The 15,860-nt window shown below is 43.4% G+C and overlaps 1 protein-coding gene across 2 annotated transcripts in view; it reads left to right on the top strand.

Annotated features, from left to right (window-relative positions):
* The window catches only part of Pigl (phosphatidylinositol glycan anchor biosynthesis class L), a 78,658-nt gene that overhangs the window by 50,731 nt on the left and 12,067 nt on the right, over positions 1–15,860 (top strand). For both annotated transcript variants that reach the window (XR_010045304.1, XM_003466307.5), the window contains exons 3-5: positions 8,694–8,784; positions 13,439–13,506; positions 15,734–15,765. Coding sequence is in view for 1 of the 2 variants with exons in the window: in XM_003466307.5 (XP_003466355.2) it covers positions 8,694–8,784; positions 13,439–13,506; positions 15,734–15,765 (191 nt within the window). In the remaining variant the exon portion in view is untranslated. The remainder of the gene's footprint in view (positions 1–8,693; positions 8,785–13,438; positions 13,507–15,733; positions 15,766–15,860) is intronic.

Below are 15,860 nucleotides of genomic sequence, written 5' to 3'. Positions count from 1 at the left end.
GTGTATAACGATTTAAAAGACACAGTAGTCCTAGTGCCATATTTAGATTGAATTAAATTTGTTCTGGTCTGTCCACTCATATCAGATTTGAGGACACAGACCTCTAGAACCAAAAATAGCAGGTTATACCATGGTAACCATCCTTACTTTCCTATTGACTTAAGCTGAAATCCTGTATTACTTACATTGTCTTACTATGACTGATCTTAATTGTATCTGAATCATAAGACTATTGGTTGGCCTTGACTGATCCTATTTGAAATCCGTATGCGTGTTAGAATCAACCCTAAAAGTAGAGGAAACTACTCTGAGCATGACAGGATGTAAAGGATATCCATACTGGTATGAATCAGTAACAGCTCTCAAATACTACAATGCAGTCAAAGATAAGTTTTTATAAAAATAGGTGATAGTATATTTAACTATAATAAGCCAGTGTTGTCGACAAATCTATTGAAAATAACAAGAGAAAACATAGTAGCTACGGAAGATCATTTATATTATAGTTTTGTAAGTCTTATCCATTGCATGTTTATCTAGGAAATTGTTTCGCTGTCTTGTTATGACTTGGTTTTCCCTATAATACAGAGAGGATAGGAACAAATACTCTGAGGAAGAGACCTGAAAAACCCGAGGCTTATTTTGTAGCATTATAATATAAATTCTAGCAACCTATTGCTTGCTGATTAAAATGACTCTGGACTGGTTTCTTCAGCTCAACTTCAGCATATGCAGAGATGGGGACGGCTATCACAAAGAGAATGAGAGATGCGATGGTAGTTGGTATTGTCTTCCCTAATTTGGAACTTGAGGACCTAAAGAGACTCCATCATCCTGTAATGATTTGATTAGTTCTATAATATGCAATAAGTATAGAAAGTGGGTGAAGTTAGGGACAACTATTTGTAAGAGGCTAGAGACAGTTGGATAAGGTAGATCTCCGGTGGACTTGCTTTGAAATCTGTGTTTCTTTAAATTGTTTTTTATTTTTTTTTTTAAATGTTCTGTTCTGTTTTGATATGATTAACCTTATCCTCTTAGAGATGTAAAACAAATAGGTGGGACTGATAATCATATTACGGAGCTTTTGTTCGGCCATAGAGCAGAATGGTTTGTAGGGTCACTTTTTTGAATGTCATTCTAAATACTTTAATTCTATAACCTAAACAGCCATTTCGAAGAAGACAATTTGTAACTTATCAACTGGCAATTTCTTACCGTTTGTTTGTCTGTAATTTAGTATTATTTTTCTACCCTTTTTTTCTTTAATCTCCATGTATTTTTTTTTTCGTTTCCTTTTCTTTAAATTAAAAAAAAAAAAAAAAAAAAGAAATAGCTATTTAGAATTGTTCTGACCCTGCCAGTTGTGCTGGTGCATGCCAGTAATTCCAGCACCCGGGAAGCTGAGGCAGGAGGATCCACTGTTAAGTTCAAGGCCAGCCTGAACTGTGTGGTGAAAACCTGTCTCAAAAAGACAAAAAAAGAAAAAATTAAATTAAATTTAAAAAAAAGAATTGTCCTGACCTTAATGAATTAGTCTCCGCTAACTGTACAGCGTACATGAATCAGAATAATTTCAGACTAAGGCTAGCTGATTAAAAAAAAACTAATCAGGGGCTGGGGATTTAGCTCAATGGCATAAGCACCTGCCTTGCAAGCAGGCAGTCGTGAGTTCAATCCCCGGTACCGATAAAAATGAAAAAGACAAAAAAAAAAAAAAACTAATCAAATTTAATTCTACAGAAATTAGTCTCTCGGAACCAACTGTGCAACAGGGCAAAGGCACAAAATTCTCAGATATATGTTCCTACGTGTAATTGTGTCTGGGTCAAAATTCACCCCTACTACCAAGTAAAGGGGGTGCCAGAATCTCTGCATACCCAGTCAGATACACCTTATCTGCTTGAAGAGCTTCCCCAGTTCTTTCAAGCACCGAATCTAATGTTTATCAGCATCTTGACCTCCACTGAGCCAACGAGTGCATGTGGCCAGAGGCCTTATGCTTGCTAAGCGGACAGCTCTGCCACCAGGTACATCCCCAGCCTTACAGCGAGAGTCTTTATGTGTAAACCTTCACTTCTCTATGATGTTTGCCTTGTACAGTACTTCAGAGAGGATATGAGTGATACACCTGATGCCCCAGGTGAGGGCTTCATTAAAGACAAGGTGGTAGGGCCAGGGATGCAGCTCAGTGGCGCAGGTCATGAGTTTGATTTCTGATACAAAAAAGAATTAAAAGGTCAAGTGGTGGTCTCTCCTTTTTTTTTTTTTTTTTTTAATACTAGGCATTGAACCCAGGGCCTTCACACTCAGCTACATCTACAACCCCTTTTTATTTTTATTTTCAGACTTTAAGTTGCCCGGGCGAGGCTTAAATTTATGATCTTCCTGTCTCAGCTTCCCAGAGTGCTGAGATTACAGGCATGTGCCATCACACCAAAATTTTAGTCTTTTCACACGTGTATTCTGTTCTATTCCCATATATGTAACTGTCTCCACATGTAACTGTCTTCTATGAGATCTTCCTACACAGTAAAACAAAATGTAATTGAATTGAAAGTAGTTGTAAAAGCCCCTTACAAGAAACAGATGTGATTAAATTGTTTTCATTAACTGTGACTTTCAGCCAATGAAATACATAAATCTCTCCCCCTTATTAAAACACTCCCTTGCAAGCTAACACACTTTCATCCACCCTGCATAACAGTGTCTTACAAAAGAGATCTAAACAGAATGTGATGGTGCATCCTGTAATTCCAGCACCCTGGGAGGCTGAGGCAGGAGGATAGCAGGTTCGAGACCAGCCTGAGCAACTTGGTGAAACCTGGTCTCAGAAGAGTAAAACGGTCTGGGAGGCAGCTCAATTCCCTGTACAATAAAAAGTAATCAAAAAATTAGAGTGTCTATACAGTTTCTCCTTATGTCACCTTTGATTCACACATTATGCTTCTATAATTTGATCACAAAGAAGTTTTTCTCTGTCTTTTTTAAGACAGGGTCTCATTATGAGGTCTGGGCTGGTCTTTAACTCACTATGTACCCCCAGGTGGCCTTGAGTTTGCTGAGATCCTCCTGTCTCAACCTCCTGAGTGCTGGGACTACAGACGTGCACTACTACACCCGGCTATCACAAGAAAATATTGAGAGGTTCATGTAAAAATTATATACATGTAGGGTGCTCATTAGAGCCTTACTACGATAATAATCAGGAACAATCTAAATAACTGATCATATGGAGTCTTTTAAAAGGTATATTACCTGTGAATTAGAAAGATTGGCCCTGATGAGCCCTAGCTCACGCCTGTAACCCCAGCACTCCGGAGGCTGAGGCAGGAGGATTGTTGTGAGTTCAAGACCAATCTGGGTACAAAGTGAGCTCCAGGCCAGCTTGAACTGCATAGCAGGACCCTGTCTCAAAAAGACCAAAAAAAAAAAAGAAAGAAAAGAAGGGCAAGGGAGAGTACCTGCCAACAAATAGGTGAAGTTCATCCCTACGAAGGGGTCCAAAGGTTGGCTCACAACAGTCCTGTGTATGTTGTGCCAACATCATTTTCAAACAGAATTATTACTCTATTAAAGAAGACAGAAACAGTGCAACGGCTGTTACTCAGACTTAGGGTGCACACCGATGAGGGTTGAACTTTGGGAGAGCTCAGGTAGTTGGTCATTTTTTTCTATCAATCTACTTGAAAATTTCTAGTTTTATATTTCGTAAAATATAACATTTTATTTTCTTTGTTTTTTTTTGTGGGGGGAGGGAAGGGTACCGGGAATCAACCTCAGGACCTTGTGCTTGCCAGGCAGGCACTTTGTCACTGAACTAAATCCCAAGCCCCTTAATATTTGTTCTCTTATGTTGAGAGTAGAAAGTACCACTAGGATGCTTTGCACCCCCTGCCCAGTTCATACATGTGTTTTTGGAGACAGGCTCTTGCTACGTAGTCTGAGATGACTTTAAACTCACTGTGCCCCAGATAGGCCTCAAACTCATGGTGATCCTCCTGCCTCAGCCTTCCAAGTGCTGGGATTACAGGCATGCACCACTACACCTAGCTTGGTTCATATACTTTTTGCTCCTAATCTGTTGTATAAAGTTACTGTATTCCCAACCTAGCGCTCATACACTATCAGAGGCTGGTATCTGTGCTTTTGTTTCAGTCAGGTAGAGGCCACTTCCACCACCAATTAGTACTTATTAAGGCCTCTAATAAAGTGCCTTGCACATGATAGAAGCAGAATTACTTATTGTTAGTCATTCAAATAAACTGCTCTTTGACTCAAATTGTACCAAACACCACATGAGAAACAAGTTTATTCTCTTGTATTTTGACTTTAGGTAAGGAGAGCCCAAAGTATCAGAGAACAATAGAAACAACAGAGTATTAGGTGCTAAGTGGAGCAGTCTCAGGCCAGAGTTGGTAGAGTTCAGTCAAGGTCAAACACAGGGAAGATGCGTAATACAGATTGGCCTTGCCCGAAGAGAGGTCTCAGCTTTATCTGTGGCTCGGTGATTTGTGTCACACCTGACAGTCTCTCATTTCTTTCTCTCTGTCTTCATTTATTAGAGATTGAACCTCCTGCATGCTAGCAAACTATCACTGAGCTACCTCCCCAAACCCCACTTTTTAAAAAATTTTTGTTTTGAGATAGTGTCTCATTAAGTTGCCCGGTCTGGCCTTGACCTTGTGATTTTCCTGTGTCCCCTGAGTATCTGGAGTTACAGATGTGCACCGACATGCTGGCTAGTTTTAACCTGCATCATGTCTCCGGGATAAACTGTCACCATGCATAGAACAGTTTTTAATGAGTGCTGTGTGAATTACAGAAACTGAGAGTGACCTGGGGACCTCGAACTCATCCTTGATGTCAGAAAGGAGGGCGGGAAAGGGGGTTGGGCCCTCTAAACTTTCACTTGCCCTAAGACTCTTGCAGAAAGCTTTATGGGGTTGGTAGGACTGAAGGTGAGCCCTGGAAAACAGAGATAGAGTAGAAAATAGAGACAGAAGTAGAAGGAAGTGCTGGGAGGAATGATAGGAAGCCAGAGACGGGCGTTCTGCATGACAGGAGGGTCCCAGTAGTACTGAACAGAAAGCTCTATTTTCCTTCAGTGTCTTTAGTTTTCTGGGAATGTTGGTCACGTCAGGGTTGGTCAGGGAATGTTGGTCAGGGTTCCTGTACTGATAGACTTGGAGAAATGTCGTACCAGAAATTTTGGTGGGAACATCCATATATGTTCAGCCCATTTTTAGGGTTCTAAATCAGCAGCTACCAAATGACACTAATCTAAAATGAATCAACATTATCCTCCATAAGGATAGATCATATCTCCCACTCTTGGGACCAGAGAGAAATCATGAGGAAAATATTATAAAATAACAAGGGGAAAACAATACGTCATGAATTTCTTCTATGTACCAATTAGTATTCTAACTGTGAAGTACAAAGTAATGGAAAAATACTGAAATGTCAATAGATCATCAGTAAATATTGGAAAGTTGGCCAGGCATGGCTGTGGCACATGCCTGTAATCCCAGCACTTGGGAGGCTGAGGCAGGAGGATCGCCGATGAGAGTTGGAAGCCAGGCTGGGCTACAAAGTGAGTTCAAGGCCAGCCTGAACTGCACAGTGAAACTTGTCTCAAAAAGACAAAAAAAAAAAAAAAAAAAAAAAAAAAAAATATATATATATATATATATATATATATATATATATATGAGCTTTACTAACTCTGGAAAAGTAATAGAGGCCTACTTTTGACCATCCTGGTACTACTTACTATCCAAGAGCTCTAGCCTTGCCTACAAATTCTAATCTATGAAAGTCTTTAATTAAACTCACTCAGAAATTGTTTACAGGGCTGGTGATGTAGCTCAGTGGTAGACCACTTACCTAGTGTGTGCACGGTCCCAAGTTCAATCCTCAGCAAAGGAAGAATGAAGCAGGAGAGGAAGAAAATGATTACAACCTCCAGGTTGATTACTCAAACATTAAACCTAAATCTGTAAAATCTTAGAAGAAAACTCTTCGGTATGGGTCATGGCAATAATTTTATGAACACAATTCCAAAAGCACAGACAACAAAAGCAAAAATGAACAAGCAAAACTACATAAAACTAAAAATCTTTTGCACAGTAAAAAAATAAAACAGTCAATAAAATATAAAGGTAAGGGCAGGGGCTGGGGATTTAGCTCAGCGGCATAAGCACCTGCCTTGCAAGAGGCAGTCGTGAGCTCAATCCCTGCTACCGATTAAAAAAAAAAAAAAAAAAAAATGTCAAATAATAGCCAGGTGTGTTGGCACAGGCCTGTTGTTATGGCTTGTGTTTATATGTCCCCACCACCACCAAAGCCTCATGTGGCCATAGGTGGCGCCTTTTCAGAGGTGCTGCGTTGGGTGTGTGTGACTGATTCATGGTGCAATGCTGGGATTAAGAGTGTGTGATTACTAAATCAGTTCATGGATCAATTTAGCACATTATAGTCCCCATAGCCTGAACAGAGTATAAAAGGGGCAGAGAAAAGCTGCTAAAGTCCCTTGCTTGCTTGCTTTTGCTGTCTTCTGCCTGCTATGAAATATTTCTCCTCTTTGATGCTCTCCAAGGCAAGCCAACCTGCTTGGAGCCAGCTGATAATGGATCGAAACCTCTACAAATTGTGAGCTAAATATAAAAAGAGGCCCTTTTCCCATCCTCTCTGCGGTCCAGGAAGTTTATATTTGTAATCTCATGGAAATGTTATTGGAATCCTAATGAGTTAATTCCAATCTACCACCTCCGGTGTAACCCATGGCAAGAATAATTAAGACATATTTACAGGTAAATGCAGCCAAGAGGTCCTGAGTCTGGTTCAGACGAGGGTTCACAGGACATAGGCCACAACCCAGGGCCTAACCTGGGTTTATTAATTCGTGAAGAAGTGAGTGACTATGGGCCTGGGATTTAGCTCAGTGGCGTAAGCACCTGCCTGGCAAGCACGAGGTCATGAGTTCGATCCCCAGCACCAAAAAATAATGATAATGATTAAAATAAAGAATGAGTGACTCTGGGAATGGCAGGAATTTTGTGAGTACTGTGAGCTGGGTTAGCTAGGAGGCCAGAGAGCACCTCTGCAATATGTAGAGAGCAGGACATGCAAAAAGACCAATATGCGTAGCAACGGAGATAGCATTTAATATTTAGGAGGCTGATACTTCAACTTCTGGTGTGCAAACTTCTCTGCCCAGGGAAGTCATAGCCTCTTATCTCCAGGCTAGAACCCAGTTGACAGTCTTGGAGCACTGGCTGTGCCATCCCGCTGTACCCAACCATTTAGAGGGCGACACTGAGTCAAGGAAACAGGACTGTCATCCATCTGGCTTCAAAGATTACGCATCAGCACCTCAGCCAGCCCTGTTTACATTGCTTAGAGCCAACTGAAGGGAGAAGGTAACAGCTTTGCAACCTCTGTACATATCAGGACATGGAGATAGGGCCGGGTTTAGCTAAAGTAGATGTAATTGCACTTTACTCAAGGAGATCCATCCTAGTGATCCTCCACACTTTCCTCCTTTAACTTTGGGTGTCAGATATATCATCTCAGCAGTAAGAAAAGTAACTAAGAAACCTATAATCCTAGCTACTTGGGAGGCTGAAAATTCAAGCCCAGGCTGAGAAATTGAGTGACTTTGTGAGACTATCTCAAAACTAAATAAAATACAATGACATAAAATCTGTTGGGGCGGGAAAATAGCTCAGTGGCATAGTGCCTGCCTGCCAAGTGCAAGGTCGATTCCCAGCACCAAAAAAGGTCAATTCATGTAGGAAAAAGAAAAAAACAGGATTGAGGATGTAGCTCAGTGCAAAGGCCTTGAGTTCAATCCCCAGTACTATTAAAAGAAAAGCTAGATGTGGTCACATATGCCTATAATCTCAATACTTTGGGGCAGGGCAGGAGGATCCTAAGTTCAAGCCTAGCCTGGGCAGCTTAGTGAGACCTTGTCTCAAAATACAAAATACGAAAGGGGCCGGAGATGTGGCTTAATGTGAAGTCTCTGGGTTCAGTCCCCAGTATCACAAAGAAATGGGGAAAGGGAAGAGAGAGACAGACAAAGATAGAGACACAGAGAGATGCTTCCTCCCTCCTGTCAGGGAATGGAGTCACCAAGAGAAAGGTGCAGAGCGCTGCCTGTTCCTTTGCACCGTGCCCCAGTGAGCTGTCTTCAATAGCAGATTACAGTTCCCTAAGGAGAAGTGAGCTTCCCTCCCTGCAGGGTTCATCTTCTATCACTCAGAACTGACGATCAGTAGGCTTAGCTTTCCCTTTCTTGGCCTGCTTCTCATTCATGTGTGCTAAAAGATGCCAGATGTTGTGCCACACACCTGTCATCCCAACACTCACGAGGCTGAGGCAGGAACACCCCAAGTTTGAATCCTACCCAGGTAATTTTTAAAAACTGGGTTTATAACTCAGTGCAAAGGCCCTAGGTTCCATTCTCAGTGCTATGGGGACAAAGACATTGAATAATAAATTGTGCATTGATTTCTACTTGTTTCATGTTTCTCAATCTTATCTCTTTAATTGAAATCTGAGTGCCTAAAAAGGTAGGGAAATGCCATCCCTAAATAAAACCATCACAAAACTGGAAACATACTATTGGAGCGTAGAGAAAGGTACCTGATAAAAAAAGGTGTTCAAATTGTGCTTCTTGTGTGCAGGGACTTCCCAGATGACCCAGGAGTGCAGTGGGACACAGAGCATGTGGCCAGCGTCCTCCTCCAGCACATAGAGGTCAACCGCATCAATCTGGTAAGGGGACACACACCTCAGGGGACAGCCCGGGTCCCCCGGGTCCCATCCCATGACATTGATTGGTTTCTGCTTTTCCCACTACTGGTCTCCCACATCCAGTCCTGCTCAAGAGCCACTCGATAGGAAGGTCCCAGACCTCCAGTGTTCTCTCCTAAACTTACTGAGAAGCAAACACACCTTTTTTTCCTGCTAGCATTGGGAATTGAACCCAGGGCCTATGCACTGAGGTACATCCGCAATTCTTTTATGGTCTTTATTTTGAAACAGGATCTCCCTAAATCATCCAGGCTGGGCTAGAACTTGCGATCCTCCTGCCTCAAACTCCCAGAATGCTGGAATTACAAGCGTGCCACACCACATTCAGTGGAAATATGCCTTTTATTTACCATTAAGATCTTTTCTGAGACTAATTGAATCATCAATGCTCAGATACAGGCAGAATTTTGTTTTCCAAACTATGCCTTCCCTCCCTCACCTCTGTCCTGCAGGACCCTCTGCCATGACTCTCATTTGTACAGAGTTTCACTTTTACCTCGCATTTTCACTTGTACAGCATTATTTTCTCTTTGAAGGAAACAGGTTCCCAGAGCCCAACTTACCCAAAATAGGCAAGTTATGAAGCTGGGATTGTATGAAAAAAATTTTGGGGTGCCATGGGTTGTACCCCAGACTTTATACATATTAAGCATGGGCTCTACCACTGAACCATTCCTTGGCCCCAAAGCCAGGATTTTGAACCTCAGTTTCTCACTCCTAAAAACGTAAGGGTAGGGGCTGGGGATTTAGCTCAGTGGCCTAAGTGCCTGCCCAGCAAGCACAAGGTCATGAGGGCAAGCCCCGGCACCAAAAATAAATAAATAAAAACATAAGGGTAAATGCAGACCTACATTACAAATAAAATTTCATTCTCAATTATAGCAATAGCACACATCCATATTTACTTGCAAAGATGGACAGGGTTAGCAACGCTCAGGTCAGCTCTACTAGTATTTAGCAGGACTCAACTTAGCCTGTGGTTGAGTTTAAAGCTGCTAAGAAGGCTTACTGTCTAAATCAAAATAACAACAACAACAATAATCGTAACCCATCCTGCATTAATACTATTTAAAATCCTTTTCTTTAGCTTTAAATTTTGGTTAATCATTACAAGATGAATCCCCCCCCCCAAATGAATCCTGATTTTAACAATGATGAACTCATTGACTAAACTGATTTATTAGACCCTTCTTGAGAGAGGATTTCAACTGGTATATTAATCAAACTGTTTCCTAATGGTAAAAATACAACAGAAACAGGACTAGGGATTTAGCTTAGCGGCATAAGCACCTGCCTTGCAAGCAGGTGGTCATGAGTTCAATCCTCAGTACCGATAAAAAGTTAAAAAAAAAAAAATACAACGGAAACTTAGTTCACACAGACAAAAGGGTACACCTCACTGTTCACTCTGGGTCACATCAAGGCTGAGGTGAGGATGGGCCCTAAGGGCCTGACCCTGCTGGCCTCTTTTTCCATCTTGTTTTTTTTACTTTTATCCTTGTCCTGGGTGGAAAGATAGTTTTTAAGTTTGCAAGCTCACACATCCTGCTTTCCCATCCCCGAAGATCTGAGCAGGAAAGCAGTAAGATTGGATCCATGAGTTTAGCCGTTAGATGCTGCTGATGGGGGCTGGCCTTGGTCCCTTTACCCGTCCTGCCCATTCTCCCACAGTCAGGGCAGCTCAGGGCTCTGCAGGCTACCTGCTGCTTTCCAGGGCCAGCCTCAAGTCTCCCTGTCACCTTCTTTTCTCGTCATAGTGGCTTCCCCAGGACCAGTTCTCGTTTCTCTCCCTCTCCTTCTCTTCCTTGATATGGGGACTGTGCTATGCATTGTACAATATTTAGCTGCATCCCTGACCTCTACCACTACATGCAAGTAGCCAGCCCTCTCCACAGTTGTCATATTAAAAGTATTTCCAGAGATTGTCAAGTATCTGCAAGAAAAATCATCCTCAGATAAGAAGCAATGTGTTACGAACCAAAGTGCCAAACTGGTCTCCTACTGTTGTGTCTCCTTCTGTCTGTCTGTCTGTCTCTCTCTCTGTTCTTCTTCTTTTTTTTGGTTATTTTGTTCCCTTTTTCCAGTACATACTGGAAACTGAACCCAGGGCCTTTGAACTGAAATATATCCCCAACACTATCTTATATTTTTACTCTGAGACAGGGTCTCACTATGTCTCGAAGTTGCCCAGGCTGGACCGGAACTTGTGATTCTCCTGCCTCAGTCTCCCAAAATGCTGGGATTAGAGGTGTGTACCCTCATGCCCAACTTTCATAGACTATAGTTTAGAGAAGTTGTAGATCCTACCTCATAGGATCATTCAGAGAAAGAAGTGGGATAATGAGTGGGAGAAAGTTCCGCTGAAGATAACACACTAGGATAGGTATCACTACTCCTGCTGACAGTCTTTGGAAGGGCAGGAGGTGACCGTAGGTGGGTTGGCCTACAGTCCAAGAGGAGGAAAGGGGACAAGATTAAGCCCAGGTGGGACTATCACACTGCAAAATGAACACACTGCAACAGATATGCCTTTGTATTTACACATCAGACTTTAGAAAGAGATCACTGGAGGAAGACTTGGAGCTGTGAATTGCTGAAGAGGAAGATTGTCCCTTAAAAATTAAACTAAATGGGTGCCGGTTGGGCTGGGACTGTAGCTCAGTGGTAATGTACTTGCCTACGGTGGCATGCTGGATGCCCTGGGTTCCGTCCCCTCATGGAAGGAAGAAGGGAAAGGACGGAAGGGAGAGGGAGAGAAGGATGAAAGAAAGAAAGAGATGGGTGGGGGCCCTGGCGTGAGCAGGAACGGACCGACCTCAACCACTCAATAAATGCCTTTGCTATGTCTCAAAGGCCCCCCTCCCATTACTTTTCCTGTTTATTAGATTCCTGTGATTGTTGCAACAAGTTACTACAAATTTAGTGGCTTAGAACAATAGATTTATTTTTTTACTTTCTGGAGGTCAGAAATCCAAAAGTCAGTTTCACTGAGCCAAAGCCCAGGTGTTGGCAAGGCTGTTTTTTCTGAAGGGGCTAGAGGAAAAATTTATTTACTTACCACTTTCAGCTTTTCGTGATCGCTGTATTTCTTGACTCATGAGCCCTCCTCCATCTTCAAAGCATGTCATGCCAGTGTCTGCTTCTGTTGTCATGTGTCTGGCTTCTCTGGCTGACACCCCTGTGTCCCTCTTCCCTCAAATACATTTGGCTCCACCAGCTAATGGAGAATAATATCCCCATCTCAAAATCCTTAATTTAATCCATTTGCCACGTCCCTTTTGCCATGTGAGGTAACATGCAGAGGTTCCAGGGGTAAAGACATGTTTGGGGGATAATTATTCAGTCTACAAAGAAATCTTACACCAGAGCCCTTACTGACACTGAAGGATTGAGATTCTCAGGGTAACAGTTAAGAAATCTACAGGTAGTTGGGAGAGATGGGAGCACGTATTTCTTTTTGGTCTTTTTCCTTTTTATCGGTACAGGGGATTGAACTCACGACTGCCCGCTTGCAAGGCAGGCGCTTATGCCGCTGAGCTAAATCCCCAGCCCCGGGAGCACATATTTCTAACAGTAGGGTCGCTCTTAATCAAGACCAGCCCTGGGAAAACCTTCCTTCAGAGTCCTTGATTCCGGGGAAATATTTCATTAATGGCGTGAAACTCCCAGCCCAAGCTTCTGAATTTTAAGGAATGTAGCCACCCCCTGCAGAACTCTTCTCTGTTATTCGAAAAACATCTTGAGATTCATCTGAGTCGGTACTCACTCTTGATGGTGTTCCCAAAGAATAATTCTCAAATTTTAGCATCTTGCCACGATCAGCCTTCCAGTTTTAACTAGAAAGACCAAGAGTGAATCCCTTCCCAGCCTGTTCCAGTCTCTGTCCTGAGTCCTTCATCCATGATGAATCATCTGCTTTCCTTGGGGAAGTCTATCATCTCCTAAAATAATAAACCTCTTATTCTTTTTCCTATGTCTTTGTTTACTTTATATTTCTTTATTATAAAAGGTATGTTTTTATTGTCATTATGCAAATAGTCTTGATTTTTTTAATCCATCTTCCAAAATAAAATGTGGAATCCTAGACTGAATTTGTAGATAGTACACGGATGAGATATCTGTGCAAATGGAAGCAAGGCAGTCTCGGATACACGTTTTTCCGTGAGCTCGACTCCGGGACACGGTGCTAATTGACTTATAAAACTTTTGTGCCTGTGGTACAGCACAAGGAAAAGAGTCCAAATAAATCAGACAACACCTACCTCAACAAAGTTCACATTGCAGCCAGGTAGGGATATTAAACATGCTAATAAATAGCCAAACAGATAAGCAACAAAGATATTCTGGACCAAGTTTCCTTCATGACTGAGTTAGACTGTGCTCCCCTGGCCAGGAGTAAGAGTGAACAGCAAATCCATGGAAACCATCTTGAAGTTAAAATCAGCCAGGCCAGTAACTACACACCATTGACCCGCTCAGGAGTCAGTGCAGACGTCCTCAGCATCTGAGAAGTTGCAGGGCTCGGCTCTCCTTCCATGCCCAAGGGAATGGCGGCAGCTACTTTAAAGTGGAACCAGCAGACAGCGAGAGTGAAAAACCCTGTCTCTCTCCACAGGTGGTGACTTTCGACGCGGGGGGAGTCAGCGGTCACAGCAATCATATTGCTCTGCATGCAGCCGTGAGGTACGATTCTCCGGGTGAAGGACGTGGGAGAGGGTTTGTCCATTTGCTTAAGGGTCAAGTTGCCGAAGCATCTCCCCCCTGGGTATCTGAGGCCTACGAAACCTACCGCTGAGCTGTCAGACAGCTGTTGGTGGCTGTGTCGCTTACTACAAGCCACCACGTGATCTCCATGAGAAATCTCTCATGAGTCTCAGTGGAAATGCTTGTCTCCTAAAGAGCTGGGTTTTGTAGATGCAGACATCATTACCGAGGTATGTACTCTTTTTCAGATTCCTCTCCCTGAGTGCTTGACTGTGCAACGAGAGGAAATCAGACTGCTCTCTAGTTCAGTAAAGACAGGTCACTTCCTGACCAGCCTCAGGTCACATTTATAGAGATCTGCTGCATGATACATTAGGGTCATCCAGATTCAGGAAAGGCACACGCCTCAGCTACAGTCAATCTTTTTTTGTTTGTTTGTTTTTTTGGTACTGGGGGTTGCACTCAGGACCTCACATTTACCAAGCAAGTGTTGAGCTGCTGAGCTAAATCCTCAGCCTGCTACAGCCAATCTTTTGTGATTTTTTTTTTTTTTTTTTGAGCCAGGGTCTTTCTGTGTGGTTCAGGCTGGCTCAGCCTCCTGAGTGCTGGGACTGCAGGCAAGGACCAGCACCCCTGGCTAGTGTTTTGTGATTTTGTAATTTATAGCTTGCAGTGTTTCTGTGAAGATCCACGGAAGAGTGAGGCAGCCCAGAAGTAATCTTTCTAATCACATGGTTGCTTTGAGGCCTTAGGCTCTCAGGACAGGCATGGACAACAAGCTAAACTTGTGACTTCTGATTTAACCAAGTATTCACACTGTACCAGAGGGGGGTACAAGCAGGTATCCTGCACACAAACCCGAATCCCCATAACAGGCTTCCCATGGCACAAGTTCCCTTAGCTTGCTCCATCCCTGGTCCGTCTCCACCACAGTGGTGAATCAGCAAAGACTCCATTCCAGTAGAGAACCCCGGGGAGCCACTTTCTGTAAGCAGAGCTGCCTCAGGCCATTTTCCTCAAGAGCTTGGAGTACCACAGGCTCTCTACACTAATGGGGCCCCTGCACTTCATACAAAAACAATCTACGGTCATGTACACCATCTTCTAAATTTCTGTACAGACACTCCTGCCTGCTAAAATCACCAGACTTAATTTAGTTCTCACCCATCTTGGCCTTTCTGTGGCATCTGGCTTTGCCTGACACCCGCTAAACTGCCGCTTTGGCTGCCCAGCACTGGCTGGCCCTCCCTACTCTGGCTTTCTGGCTACCTCTCAGCCCCTTCCTGTCTTCCCTGCCACAGGAGGCGCCTCTGCCCCATCGCAGGGCTCCCTCCTGGCCTCGCTCAGTGAGCGTCCTCATGGCTGTCAGGGCTATGAGTGCAAGTCCCAGATGCAGGCCTCAGTGCTCCCCTCTCCCTGTGGACCTCCTGCCCCCCACACTCCCCAGAGTGCAGGACAAGTCATCTCCATCTCAAGATCCCAGAGACCTTTCTCAGGTTGTTCTATTTCTTGAATCTACCAGAGAGACAATTCTAAAAGTTGATCAACTCTTTCAATTTCTTCCACCACCACCCTAGTCTGTGTGTTGGATAAAGAAGCTGCCTATCCTAGTCTTTCTCCTAGCTTTTAAAATAAAAAAGTGGGGAAGAAATTTGGAGATCATTGCTGTTGGGCTTATGTCATCCTCCTGCTAAGGCAGTGATCACAGAATGGCCCTTAAAGGTGGGAGTTGGTGAGGTCAGAAAGGAGAAGGGAAATATCAATGAATACTTTAAAACATTCTCCTGTGGGGCTGGGGATTTAGCTCAGCGGCATAAGTGCCTGCCCTGCAAGCAGGCAGTCGTGAGTTCGATCCCCGGTACCGATAAAAAGGACAAAGACAAAAACAAAAACAAAAAACCATTCTCCTGTGATACATCACAGAGAAAAACTTTGAAGAGTCTAAGTTAGTTGCCTTCAAATCTCACAGGCAAAGCTTGCAGAGTCACTTCATAGACCACAGAGCAGCCTGGGGTTTAGCCATCCTTGGCTGAGGTGCCCAACCGGATCCCTTCAGCTGTAGCCGGAAGTGTGGAATCCAGGAAATCTAGAAGGTGACGTGTGAAAAAGGACACCAGGGCACCTGTGTGGAGGCACCGGGATCCTGCAGGCTGCCTTGGTAACACATGGCGGGCAATCTTACCTGTCTTTTCCTTTCTCGCTCCAGGGCCCTGCACTCAGAAGGAAGGTTCCCTAAAGGTAAGGCCTGTCTTTTTGATAAAAGCTCATCCCTCGTAGAAACTTCTTAGAGAGAAATATGAAAATACTGTTGGCCCTTCGTATCCACAAGTTCC

This window comes from Cavia porcellus, unplaced genomic scaffold, assembly GCF_034190915.1.
Source record: "Cavia porcellus strain 051 isolate PalLab524CR breed Dunkin Hartley unplaced genomic scaffold, mCavPor4.1 scaffold_32, whole genome shotgun sequence".
NCBI classification, from domain to species: domain Eukaryota; kingdom Metazoa; phylum Chordata; class Mammalia; order Rodentia; family Caviidae; genus Cavia; species Cavia porcellus.
Note: the sequence above shows the minus strand (reverse complement) of the source record. Positions and strands in the feature narration are given on the sequence as shown.